The 14,384-nt window shown below is 45.3% G+C and overlaps 1 protein-coding gene across 1 annotated transcript in view; it reads left to right on the top strand.

Moving 5' to 3' along the window:
• Positions 1-13,117, top strand: part of tafa5a (TAFA chemokine like family member 5a) — a 230,086-nt gene extending 216,969 nt beyond the window's left edge. The window contains exon 4 of the mRNA XM_077233899.1: positions 12,256-13,117. Within this exon, the coding sequence (XP_077090014.1) occupies positions 12,256-12,264 (9 nt within the window). The 3' untranslated portion in view covers positions 12,265-13,117. The remainder of the gene's footprint in view (positions 1-12,255) is intronic.
• The last annotated feature ends 1,267 nt before the right edge of the window (positions 13,118-14,384 follow it).

Raw genomic sequence — 14,384 nt, 5'->3', positions numbered from 1 at the left:
ATTGGTTAATAAAGTAAGTTTAAATCCATAAAGTATATTTGTGTGATTTAATATAGTTAATTATAAAGGTTTCCCATAAAATTCTGGGATTGCATTTTACTGTTTTTATTCATTTTAGGAATACTGAATGTTTTCGTGCAAGTCAAGTCAAGTCACCTTCATTTATATAGCGCTTTTAACAATATACTGTAAAGACTCTGGGGCGGATCTAATCCGTGGGGAATTTGCATATCATAATTAATAATTAATAATTATTCATACATGTTTGGATTAGATCAGTCTTACATGTTAATAAAACTCCCGATAAGGGATGATATGTCATTTTACCTGCATGCATGTCTGTGTATCCTTGCACTTAACCAAGTTGATTGCAATTAACTACACGGACCACGTCTTACAAAACAGGCTAAATTAATTAGCTCAATTGTCAGACTAATATTTGTGGGAATCCATAATATCATCTTACTTTATAGGATTTCAGGAAAAGCATTCTGTGGCCACAAGAATTGGGTTTCCTGCCCTATAAACACATACTTTTTAAAGTATCTTTAATTTGTAAGCTTGTTGCTATAAGATCTTTTGACACTTAAGGGACTTGAAAATGAGCAAAAAGGCAGTACATCAATCAAATGAATATAATGAATTTAATAAGGCAGAACTACTTATGTATTTACTACGGTTACATGGGATATATGTATTTACAAACATAATAAACAACAAAACACGATAAGGCATCGATGAACGAGAAATGCATAGAGTGTGGACAATGGAAACACGTGTGAGAGGGGAAGAGAGAGAGAGAGAGAGAGAGAGAGAGAGCATTGGCAACATTCACCCTGACAGTCCCCTGTCTGTAACAACACGAAAACATCATCTTAATGCTTCTTAGAAGCTCTATAAAGAGATATACTTAAGTTTCTGGGTCTCTCTGTGTCGCGGCATTCTTGCTCGTGCGTGAGTGGAGTCCTTTAGGAAGCGTCACTGGGTGCTGCTTGGCGCGCGTGTTGAACGGAGTTTCCAAGTCTTTGGGGTAACATTACCAAAGGAAAATAGTACGGCTAAGTTCGTTTCACTTTGTGGAAGTGAACAGAGTCGACTACGGAAAACAAAACTTTGACTAACAAAGAAAAGAAATAAAGATCTCTACGGGGAAATCACGCGGAGTTAACGTCACATCTTTGCATGGCTGGTGAAGAAGCGTGTGTGCGTCTCTCGCCACGTGGTCACGTGCGCGTGTTTCTCCTTCAAAACGAGCGCGCGCTCGTTTAAAGGTCCCTTGTAGATGGATTTGCTGAAGAGATATGTCACGCTGGGTTTTTTTCACTCGTCGATTGGAATTAAACACGGAGACTTATCTAAGACTGAAAAACACAAACTAAACTACAAACAAATAAAAGAAAGGCGAAGAGCTCGCCCGGAGGCGAGACGTTACATTATGACACGAGGACAAGAGAAGTAAGAGAGCGATAAACTGATATTCAGTCCTTTTGAAGACCTGACGTTTCCGCCTTCTTTTGGAAGAGGGTCCAATCAGGAGCTGTCCCTTTGGAGGGAGATTTTATGACCCTTTGTGTATAACCAGGCATTTAAATCTCTAGTTTCATTGGGTGTTTAAGAGAAGAATCTTCACAATTCTTATAATACTAATGTGTCACAAAGTTTAGCAAAATGTAATGTCAATTAACAAATGGGGAATGAAGATTGGAGTTTATCGAGACCAAACTTGCCACAAATGGATTTGGTTAAACATTAGTTGGCAAAGTTTAAAACATTATCGCATTTGAGTTGTCGAGAAACATAGACCAAACCACAAAAAGGCAACTCATGAAATAGGGAACTTAGATACATTGTTCATACAATTCTCAAGTGGATATATAATAGCATATATATATATATGAACACAGGATTCATTTCTCCTCCTTGGTTAGAATTCAGAGAGAGCTACAGTTCTGTGAACATTCCTTTGGGTCGTAAACGCTGTTATCTAAGAACACCAGTGATGTTAGTTTTGGTCTCTTTTCACTCCAAAGATGGAAAACATAGTAAACTATATTTTAAGTCAAGTCAAGTCAAGTCACCTTTATTTATATAGCGATTTTTACAATACAGATTGTATCAAAGCAGCTTCACAGTGATAACATGAAAATAATATAACAGAGTTTGTTTCTAAAAGAAAATTGAGTCAACGTCCACCTTAAGTAAGGCAGATCAATAATATTATTGGATATTAAATGTCCCCAACTAAGCAAGCCAAAAGCCAAGGCAACAGTGGCAAGGAACCAAAACTCCATCAGGTGACAGAATGGAGAAAAAAACCTTGGGAGAAACCAGACTCAGTCGGAGGGCCAGTTCTCCTCTGGCCAACGAAGGAGCAGTGCATGATTTATGATTCGGGCAGCATTACAAGTCAGATTGGATCGGAACATTTAGAATATTTATCCATTTCCATCTTTTGGAAGTCCAAGTAATCACGCCGGTGTTGAGACGAGTTGTTGAGGATCAGTGCCGTCCACCATAGAGGGTCCATATCGCCGGTGTTGAGTCGTCTCTTCACAGGCTTTGTGATTGGCGTATCTGAAGTCTCTGTGAAAGGCTGGATACAAGCTGGAGCTGACGAACGCCGTTTTTCTCGGGACTCGCGTCCCGAGATAACAGCAGAAAGCAAAAAGGGAAAATAATTAGCGTAGCTGCTGTTCATAATGATTTCCATAACACGGGCGTAAATGATAAAAAACATGAAGACAGTGATTCTTGCGTCCCAGAGTCACCCCCCTCCGTCCCCCACTCAACTCAGCCCTGCTTACTGACCTCTACATCCCTCCTGCTGCTGAGACCCAACCACAATCTCACAATCTCTCCGCAACCCAACCATACGCGCCGACCCGTTTGACTAAGGCTGTCGAGCCCCACTGTCGTCGTTAATGCAGGTTCAGTGGCAACGGTTCCGTATGGCATACCAACTACCGCAAAACACAATATCTACCCAACCACCCGTCATTCACGCAATATACACAGGAACGTAATGACTGTAAATACTATGCAACTTATACAAACAACCTACAGACTCTTCAAGGTTAATAATAATAAATGCATTTGATCTGATTCAGCAGTGGTATAAAAGGTAAGCATTATGTAAATGCTTGGCTAAAGAGATGCGTCTTTAATCTAGTTTTAAACTGGGACAGCGAGTCAGAGCTTCGAACAATATCAGGAAGGCTATTCCAGAGTTTTGGAGCTAAATGTGAGAACGCCCTTCCTCCTTTAGTGGACTTAGATATCCTAGGAATGACCAGAAGCCTCGAATTTAGTGATCTTAAAGAACGTGATGGATTGTAGGGCGATAGAAGGTCCATTAAATACACAGGAGCTAAACCATTTAGGGCTTTATAGGTCAGTAATAGTACTTTGTAATTGATACGGAACTTGATAGGTAACCAGTGTAGAGATGATAAAATTGGTGTTATATGATCATATTTTCTTGACCTAGTAAGAACTCTAGCAGCTGCATTTTGCACTAACTGTAGCTTGTTTATTGAGGATGCAGGACAGCCAGCTAATATAGCATTACAATAATCTAGTCTCGAGGTCATGAATGCATGAACTAATTTTTCTGCATCAGAAACAGATAGCATGTTACGTAGCTTTGTAATGTTTCTAAGGTGGAAAAATGCTGTTCTTGTAACATATGAAATATGATTTTCGAAAGACAAGTTGCGGTCTAGTATAACACCCAGGTCTTTTACTGTAGTGGATAAAGTAACTGGACATCCTTCTATATTAAAGTTGTATTGTAAGTGAGTTTCTGGGTAGTTTTTTGGACCAATAAGTAATACCTCCGTTTTATCTGAATTTAGTAGCAGGAAATTACGCGTCATCCAGCATTTTATATCTTTGAGACACTCTGTCAAATTTGATAAGTTAGTGTTTTCATCTGGCCGTGATGAAATATATAATTGAGTGTCATCAGCATAACAGTGGAAATTAATTGCATGTTTTCTTATAATATTACCAAGTGGGAGCATATATATTGAGAATAGCAGAGGGCCTAACACCGATCCTTGCGGCACTCCATAGTCTACTGACGTTATCTTTGATTTTTCCCCATTTAAACAGACAAAATGATAACGGTCTGATAAGTACGATCTAAACCAGCTTAATGCCTGTCCCTGAACACCAGTGTAGTTTTGTAGTCGATCCAGGAGTATTTTATGATCGATAGTGTCGAACGCAGCGCTTAGATCGAGTAGAACTAGTATTGAGATACAGCCTTGGTCAGAAGCTAAAAGTAAATCATTTGTAATTTTAACTAGCGCAGTTTCTGTGCTATGATGCGGTCTGAATCCTGACTGGAATTTTTCATATATCTCATTTTCTTGCAAAAAAGAGCACAATTGAGCGGACACAATTTTTTCTAGTATTTTAGACATAAATGGAAGATTTGAAATGGGTCTGTAATTTGCTAAGTTATTTGGGTCTAATTGCGGTTTCTTAATGAGAGGTTTTATTACTGCCAGCTTGAATATTCTTGGAACATGACCTAAAAATAAAGACGAGTTAATAATATTGAGAAGAGGCTCTTCCACTACAGGTAACACTTCTTTCAGTAGTTTAGTGGGTATTGGATCTAAAGTGTACAAATTTTACTGGATATTACTGTACGTATTCTGATTGATCCCCCCGAAAGCATTCTGGAGGTGTCCAGAACTATGTGTACAAGTTATGGGAATAGACAGTTATATTTGAAATGAAAAAACACATCGAATATATCTGGTTAAATGTCTAAAAAGACAAGTTTCTTTCTCTTTAGAATCACCTTCTTTGGGACATTCCAGTCAGTCATAAAAATGTCTCGTAACTGGACACCACGCTCTGTCCTGAGCGGGCTTCACTTGTGGGGGATGCGTGTGTGGTTGTGTGTGTGTGTGTGTGTGTGTGTGTGTGTGTGTGTGTGTGTGTGTGTGTGTGTATGTGTGTGTGTGTGTGTGTGTGTGTGTGTGTGTGTGTGTGTGTGTGTGTGTGTGTGTGTATGTTAATTTACATCCAGGCTTTTTGAGCCTGAAGGCAATGGGATTTTAGCTAGGATGTATTTAGTTATTCAGATTCACCCCTCGCCCAGTCCTTACAGTGAGGATATTGGAGAAAGGTTTTTGTGTGTGTGTGTTTGAATGTGCTCTGGTCTCCATTCTGGCTTGGCTCTGAGGAGATAACATCTTTGAGGCCTGACCCCCCCCCCCCCCCCCCCCCCCGCTGTGTGTCGTACACAAGTTCCTTCTCGTTGGAAAGGGGAGGCTTGGTTTTTACTCAGTTCGCCATGAAAGTGTCAATGAACGCCATTAGGGGCAGACTCTGTGGTGCCCAACCTGATTTATGAACCAGAGTCAGAGAGGTTAAAAGCATTCTTACATGTATAAGTGCATGAGTCGTCCTGACACAGTCCAGATACCCTACATACTGTAGATTGTTTCAAAGCTGCTTTACAGTGATAATAGGAAATTAAAGTAACATAGATTGTTTTGGCTTTACAGCAGTTCTAGAATAACGTTATTGTCCAGCTAAAGTTAGTTTTGATTGATTCACTTCCGTTGCAAAGATAATCCGTTTACACGACATAAACCACTTAATGCGCTATGATTTGCACGACAACAGTGACACCATCCCCATCCCAGCACTGTGGAGAATCAACAACTGGCTGATGACCTGAATGAATTTTACTGCAGGTTTAAGACCAGTTTTCACACCCCATACCCGCTTTGACCATCTCTGCACACAACCATCAATACCTTCTTCCTACTGCTTCTCAGCCTGAACTTCAAGTTCAAGTGAGACGAGTAAATGCATATTCACATTTAGTCAAGAACTAAAATAACCATCATGTTTATACAGCGCACACACAACATATCCTCACTTTATTTGTCTCAACATGGGGACAGGAGAGCTGTCAGTCAATAAATGTGTAAAAGTAACATCTCGGTTACATATGGTAACCTTCGTTCCCTGAAGGAGGGAACGGAGACGTAGGTCGTGACCGACCAATAGGAATCTCGTTAGAGAGGCAATCTACTTCGAGTGAAACTAAAACAAGCCAATACACATTGGCGTGCAATCATTTGCATCAGCTGCGTGCCCTCGTTAGCGCGGGTATAAACGAGCAGCTGGTGGATTGCACTTCAGTTTTCGCTGAGGATCCAACCTGATAAGCTGGCCGCCCCGGCGGGAGACAGCAGATGTGGCGACGGGAGCTACGTCTCTGTTCCCTCCTTCAGGGAACGAGGGTTACCATATGTAACCAAGACGTTCCCTATCTGTCGTCACTACAACGTAGGTCGTAACCGACCAATAAGAATCCCTACCAAAGCGCTACAGCTGCTGAACCCCATCCAGCGCCCTGAGCAAGCCTTCTACCCCTTCTTGCCTGGAAGGACGATAGGAGGAGGATTACACAGAGTGTACCCGACACTGTTGTTCCATGATAACCCATACAGTGAGACATTGGATAACACTGGGAAAGTGTGCCCTCTCCGTTTAGGAAGGAAAATGCTACGGAAGCCACTTCTTCAAAGAGTTTATTAATTCATATGCAGTACATCCTCGGGTTAGTCCATACGTATTTTCCACAGAACTCTTTGAAGAAGTGGCTTCCGCAGCGTTCTCCTTCCTAAACGGAGTATCCGTGGAAAATATACACATATGGGATCCCCGTAGGGTCACACATATGGAACCCAGCCCAGATCCGGCTCTCAAGGATTCAGCGGATAAAGGCCTGGCACTGGACGCTCTGCCATGTCCGGGCCGTGGGGTTTTGGAGGACTCGACAGGTTTTTCACTCTGGAGCAATAAGGGTGCACAGTAGCGTGCAGCAAGCCGACAGAGCCGGGCCTCTCGGTGCTTCTACTCGTTTAGGGTGAAAACACAGGAGGAGACCGGCTCTACACGTAGGTTATAAAATCTGGCGAACGTGTTAGGTGTCGCCCAGCCCGCAGCTCTACAGATATCTGTTAGCGAGGCACCAGGAGCCAGCGCCCAGGAGGATGCAACGTCTCTCGTGGAGTGTGCATGCAACCTGAGCGGGCAGGGCACGCCTTGAGCTTGGTAAGCCAAGGCAATGGCATCCACTATCCAGTGGGCCATCCTCTGCTTGGAGACAGCCTTTCCCTTCTGCTGGCCTCCGTAACAGACAAAGAGCTGTTCTGAGGTCCTGAGACTTTGAGTCCTTTCCACGTACAAACGCAGAGCGCAAATGGGACAGAGCAAAGTCAGAGCTGGGTCTGCCTCCTCCAAAGGCAGCACTTTTGGAGGTCGTGCTTCACCAACTGTTCTGCCATCTATGTCGTCATGATATGCTGAAATAGCTGCAGCATCAACTTTAAGGGTGGAGGGAGACAGCCTTCGTTCCAACCAATGCTGCAAGAAGGAAAGCACGGACCCTATCGAGCATCTTCGGGGGTCTACCCGGCGAGAACACCGCCAATCGACGAATAGGTTCCACTTCAGGGCGTAAACAGTCTCGTGGACGGCGCCCGTGCTGAAGTGATGGTGTTAAGTACCTCTGAGCGTAAGTCACCTAGAACCTCCGCGTCCCGTTGAGGGATCAGACATGGAGTTTTCCAGAGGTCTGGACGCGGGTGCCAAGGGTGCCCCGTCTCTGAGTCAGAAGATCCTTCCTCAGAGGAACAGGCCAGGGAGGGACTGTCAGAAGGAGCACTAGTTCTGGGAACCAAGTCCGGGTGGGCCAGTAGGGTGCCACCAGAAGGACCTGCTCCTCGTCCTCCCTGACTTTGCACATTGTCTGCGGAAGTAGGCTCACTGGGGGAAACACATATTTGCGGAGGCCCCGGGGCCGGCTGTGTGCCAGTGCATCCGTGCCGAGTGTTCCCTCGGTCAGGGAGTAAAACAGCTGAACCGCCTGGGGGTGGAGTCGCCATTCCCCCGGAAGCACAGCTCGTGATAGCTCGTATGCCACACTGTTGAGCAAGCCGGGGACATACATAGGTCGAAGCGACCTCAGATGCTTCTGACTCCAGAGGAGGAGATGGCGGGCGAGTTGTGACATGCGACGGGAGCATAAACCACCTTGTCGGTTGATGTACGCAACGGTCGCAGTGTTGTCCGTACGGACCAGCACGTCCCTGCCCTGTAGCCGTCTATTCAAGCGGGTCAGGGTGAGATGTACTGCTAGCAACTTGGGGCAGTTGATGTGCCAATGCAGTTGAGGGTCCGTCCACACCCCTGACACTGCATGCGCATTGTACGTGGGACCCCAGCCGGTGGCAGAGGTGTCTGTGAATACCACAGCATGCCTGGACACCTGTTCCAAGGGGACTCTAGCCCGCAGGAACGAGGGGTCTGACCACGGGCTGAAGGTCTGGCAGCACGCCAGTGTGATTACCACCCGATGGGTGCCGTGATGCTACACCCATTTTGGGACTCGGCCGTGAGCCAGTGCTGAAGCGGTCTCATATGAAGCAGGCCTAGCGGTGTTACCGCTGCTGCCGCTGCCATATGCCCCAGGAGCCTCTGAAAGAATTCCAGTGGAACCGCCATCCTGCCTTTGAATGTGTTCAAGCAGTTCAGCACCGACTGAGCACGCTGCTCTGTGAGGCGCGCTGTCTGTGCGCCCGAATCCAACTCCATACCGAGAAAAGAGATCCTCTGCACAGGGGAGAGTTTGCTCTTTTCCCAGTTGACCTGAAGACCCAGCTGGCTGAGGTGCCTGAGCACGAGGTCCCTGTGTTCGCAAAGTGTATCTCGAGAGTGTGCTAGTAAGAGCCAGTCGTCGAGATGGTTGAGGATGTGAACGCCCTGTTCTCACACGGGAACAAGGGCCCCCTGCGTGACTTACGTGAAGACACGGGGGGGACAGGGACAGCCCAAAGGGTGAGACCTTGTACTGATATGCTCGATCCTCGAACACAAAGCGCAGGAACGGCCTGTGTCGAGGAAGAATCGGGTCCTTCAGGTTGATCGCTGCAGACCAATCTCGGGGACGGATGGATTTGAAAATGCGCCCCTGCATGAGCATTCTGAACGGTAGCTTGTGGAGGCTCCAATTCAAAATTCGCAGGTCCAAGATCGGTCGTAATCCACCACCTTTCTTGGGTACAATGAAGTAGGGACTGTAGTGCCCTGACTTCATATCGGCTGGAGGGACCGGCTCTATCGCGTCCTTCGCCAGTAGGACTGCGATCTCTGCACGCAAGACGTGGGCAATGGCTGCTCTCACTGTAGTGGAGTGGACGGCCTGAAACTTGGAGGGACGCCGGGCGAACTGAATCGCATAGCCGAGCCTGATGGTTCGAATGAGCCAGCGAGACGGACTGGGGAGCGCTAAGCAGGCTCTCAGAGACCGTACAAGCGGGACCAAAGGGACCGTAGGCATACCCGGAGGGGGACCGCACTCTGCTGCCCGCTGGCGATAGATCCTGTCCTCCCACTGCTCTCCAGGCCCTCTTCGGACCCAGAGACGAAGGGAACCGCTCTATTAAAAATGTTGGGTACCGTTGGTTTTGAGGCCAGCAGCAGGACAGAACAGTTTTCCACCCGGCCCTCTTCCGGGGGAAGGAGCGGTGGGGTCACCGTCTCCTATAGTGCACTCCCATCCATCTCCGGGTCGCCCGTCCTGGGACCACTTACCTGTACTGGTTTTGTCGCCCTTCTTGGCAGGGGCCTTGACGGGCGGGGCGGCCTGCCTGCGACTGGCTCCACGGCGCCGTTTAGGTGGAGGCTGCTGCTGGGGCGCGGGAGCAGGGGCAGATGTAGGAGGACACCCCCGGTAACAAGCAGACTGAGGAGCGGCAGGCGGTGGGGTAGGGGCAGCAGCTGACCACCGCGGTAGAATGTGTTTGATAGCCTCTGTCTGCTTTTGTACAGCCGAGAACTGCTGGGCGAAGTTCACGACCGCGTCGCCCAAGAGGCCGGTCTGGGACACGGGGAGTTAAGGAACAGGAGCTTGTCGGTCTCCCTCATGTCAGCCAGACACAGCCAGAGACGGCGTTCCTGGACCACCAAGGTGGACATCGCACGACCCACCTTCGTCGCACGAAGCGTGAGGTCCGCTGCGGCACAGAGTTCTTGAAGAACTTGTGAATCATGACTACTCTCGTGCAGGTCTTTCAGTACCTTGGCCTGATGGACCTGCAGCAACGCCGTGGCGTGCATGGCAGAGGCAGCTTCCGCACAGGCCTTTTAAGACTCGTTGAATAGGTCCGACGAGAACCTACAGGCCCGGGAAGGAAGACACGGTACTCTGCGCCAAGTGGAGTTAGGGGACAGCTGCATGGCAGCGGCCCACTCCACTGGCGGGATACGCGTGTATCCCTTAGCAGCCCCGCCATCAAGGGTGGTGAGGGAGGAAGGGCCACCGAGACGGTTTCTGGCAGTAAAAGGTGCCGTCCATGTCTCTGTGAGCTCCTCGTGCACTTCCAGGAAGAAAGGCACTGGGGTGGGTCGCTGAGAACCAGCGCGCACCCTCCCGAGATACCAATCATCCAGCCTCGAGGGCTCGGGACACGGTGTTTTTTTTCCACTCGAGCCCAATCCTGTTGGCGGCCCGGGAAGGCATGGCCATCATCTCTGGGTCCGACTCGGGCACCGCTGGCACACCCGAAGGAGGCAGCGGGTCCGAGCCGTCATCCGCAGAGACTTCTGACCCACCCTCTGATGCAGCGATCGACATCTGGTCGTCGCGGGGAGCATCGAAATGAACAACTGGTACACACCTCGAGGATGGTTCGGCCCGGTCATCTGGTAGCCAGGCTGGCTGCGGAGCGTGAGAGGGATGAGGGTTCCTAGGGGGTTGGTTCCCCGAAGGAAGCGCGCTCACCGTGATCCTCAGGTCTCACGTGTTACTGCCCGAAGGCAGATGCAAGGGGACTCCGCCCCTTTGCAGGAATGAGAGTCTCAATCTCAGCTCCGAGATCTCATCTTCCCACAATGGGTACATGACTCATCCACGAACGCTGCCTCAGCGTGTTCGAGGCCCAGACACACGAGGCTGCGAGCGTGACCATCCCGTGACCCCAGGTAACGACCACATCCAGAAACACACAGATAGAACGCCATCTTTTTAACAGCATCGAGGAGAGCATCGAAGAGTTGGCTCCGAAGCAAAAAACTGAAGTGCAATCCACCAGCTGCTCGTTTATACCCCCGCTAACGAGGTCGCACAGGTGATGCAAATGATTGCACGCCAATGTGTATTGGCTTGTTTTAGTTTCACTCGAAGTAGATTGCCTCTCTAACGAGATTCCTATTGGTCGGTCACAACCTACTTTGTAGGATAGGGAACTAGCGTTACTTATTTGAAAAAGTAACTAAGATATTCTGTTGTAAATTGAAAAAGTAATGCGTTACTTTACTAGTTACTTGGAAAAGTAATCTGATTACATAACTCAGGTTACTTGTAATGAGTTACCCCCAACACTGGTCGTCGCTATTCCTTTTATGCTTCCGAAGCTCCTCCGTGTGAAACTGGAGACTGGTGTGGCGCCCGATGACAATGCAGTGCTGAAGTGCCAACTAGCCTCTCCCCATGGAGGATCCCTATACCACTCTACAGATAAAGCGTTGTGGATTTTTTTTTTTTTTTGGTTCGCGTACCTACCCGAAGTGATAAGATAAAATAAAATTCTGCATCAAAATTTATAGACAAGACAAGTAGTTTTTTTAGGCATGGTTTGTAAGGAATCACAAACCTGCGCACATATATTGAAACGCACATAACTATAGAATCAATTCTTAATGCGCATGTGAACGCCATCAGCGTCTATCACAGGTTCGCGTTTAAAGTCTGTTTAGAGAAACGGTGTCGTCTTAGCGGCCCCTAATTTAATAACAAACTATCATTTAGACGGAAGTGAATCAATCAAAACTAACTTTAGCTGGAAAAAACATTTTTCAAGAACCACTATAAAACTAAACCAATCTCTGTTACCTTAAATTATATGTTTATCTCTGTAAAGCTGCTTTGAAACAATCTACATTGTTAAAAGCGCTATATAAATGAGGATGACTTGACTTGACTTGACTTGGCAGGGGACGCTCATTATCAATCACGCCACTGGCTTCGCTCCGTTCTCAGGGCCCCCGCCTCATCCTGCTTACCACAACCCCAAATGTACCTGCAATTATAAAATCACCCAAAAGTAATCCTGCTATGCCTATAGCAGTATTGAATATATGTCTGAATGTGCCACTTTTCCTACATCCCTAGAATTGCATTATTAACCTTGACTCCCTGTGTGTTTCTGGTTGATCTAGGTATCCTAACAGTGGGAGGGGTTCCTGGAGTGCTACGAGACGAGGCCTCTTGCAGCTTCGCCCACCTGCTGTAGATACTTGCTATGTCTCATCGGCTTAACACCTGCCTCTGCCTACCTGTCTGAGTCTCTGCTTTGTAAATGGGCAGCACCCCCTTGTGCCACGGAGAACACACTGTACGTTCACAAAGCGCCTCACAGACATTAGGAGTCTTGAGGACTTTAAGAGCGCAGCACGGGACAATGAGGCGCCTATCGTGTCTGAGACTGAATCAGACACAGGCTATGTGGGACATAATTGCTCTGTGAAACGGCTTTCTGCTGGAGTACATTTTTGGCACTCATTTTTTACAGACCAAAGAGGAAAAATTATACACAATAAACAAAAAAACATTGACTATGTGAGCGTGGACTGAGGAAAAGACTCAAAAGGAACAATTTTGGCAAAGAAAAAATTAATATATATAAACCTAAATGTAGAAAGAGAGAGAGAGAGAGAGAGAGAGAGAGAGAGAGAGAGAGAGAGAGAGAGATAGAAAGACTTTGCTATGGCACAGTGGTCTACAAATGGAAACACTGACGTAGAACATTGAAACGACTGGGTTGAAGATTCCCATTTACCACAATACAAGGAGAACCTTTAATACTTTACAGATTTCCTTGAACTGAACCAAGCACTGTATTACAAGGACAACAAGGATATAGATACTGTACACATAAACACATCAAGAAATTTAATTAGCATTTCAGTAGCAACATTTTGGACAGTTTGCATTAAACATAGAAGGTTAAATGGAAGCGTATCCCATTGCTTATCGTCAGAAAATATTAAAAAAGAACATACAAACGGTCATTTCTGATTACCAGGAGTGAGATGTCATTATATGTATTTTGAAAAGGCCTACGAGTTATATATTTAACAGTTTTATATGTTGTACCTTTGTAGAGAATCTTATTTAACATGAATAACATTGTGGAAATGACAGATGTAGAATGTGGGTAATGCTCTGCTCATAACGCAGTCCAGTCTTATAAAGTTCAAACTCAAGTAGCAATTTTCCTTTTACAGGTTCGAAAACAGGACTACGAGAACATAAAGTAAAAGGAAGAAAACGGACAAAATGCAATGGAAAGAATTGATTAATTGCAGAAAAGCAAACATGGAATCTACTTTTAGCTTTTGTATTGTAAAGGGTTGGAGAAAAGCTCTTGTATTCGGCTTTTCTGAGATTGATTTTTGTGCTTGTGTTTGTTTGCACAGTGCTCACCTCCAAGTCTTGACACCTCCAGAGACAGTTCAGAAAGTCTTAGATTCATTTACATTAAATACTTTTTTATTATGAAATATTTTAAGAATAAATTAAAAAAGTGAAAATATCAAGTTGCTTAAACAAAATTATAATATCATGATCTTTTTGGTAGTTTTTTTTCTGCGTTCAAAATGAACTATACCAGGTTTGACAGAGATGTGTACATTTGGAGGCACGTATGATGAATCGATTTATATTTGGGAGGACATGAGACTGAGGGGTGAATTCACTAAAAAGCGCATAATCTTTATTTAAGCAATTTTTTTTTATATATCTTATTGTTTTATTCACTAAGCACCTGCAATCCAGTTTAAAATAGATGAAATAGTGATAATTATAATAATAATAATAATTTAATTTTCATTCTTTTCAGCACAAAAACAATTTTTTCTATGCAAATTCGACTTATTTTAAATTCCACCTCATTCAGAAAAAAACAGCATTATTTTGATAGCATAAATCGCATTAAGTTACATAATGAATTAATTTTTTTTTTAATTTAAAATTAAATGTCTGTATACATTTTATGTTGATCATTGCAGCAGTAATATATGGAGAAGAGTGTTATAACCAAGCATATCAAGAAATGCTGTGTAGACAAGCACACTTTATGCAATTAATAGAGACAAAGTTAGGAGCCTGGATTGAAGAGGCGGAGTGGTTCTGTACAGTCCCAGAATTGTATAATAGTACAATAGTCATCTGTAACTTCCACAACCTAGAACTATGGAGGATCAAATAACTGAAATATAAATAAATAATGAATTCAATAAAACAACAATTAAATGTACCAGGTTATTCTGAAATAATTAAATAATTA

Source organism: Siphateles boraxobius, unplaced genomic scaffold (genome assembly GCF_051911475.1).
Source record: "Siphateles boraxobius isolate OS27281-9 unplaced genomic scaffold, OSU_SipBor_1 19, whole genome shotgun sequence".
Classification (NCBI taxonomy): domain Eukaryota; kingdom Metazoa; phylum Chordata; class Actinopteri; order Cypriniformes; family Leuciscidae; genus Siphateles; species Siphateles boraxobius.
Note: the sequence above shows the minus strand (reverse complement) of the source record. Positions and strands in the feature narration are given on the sequence as shown.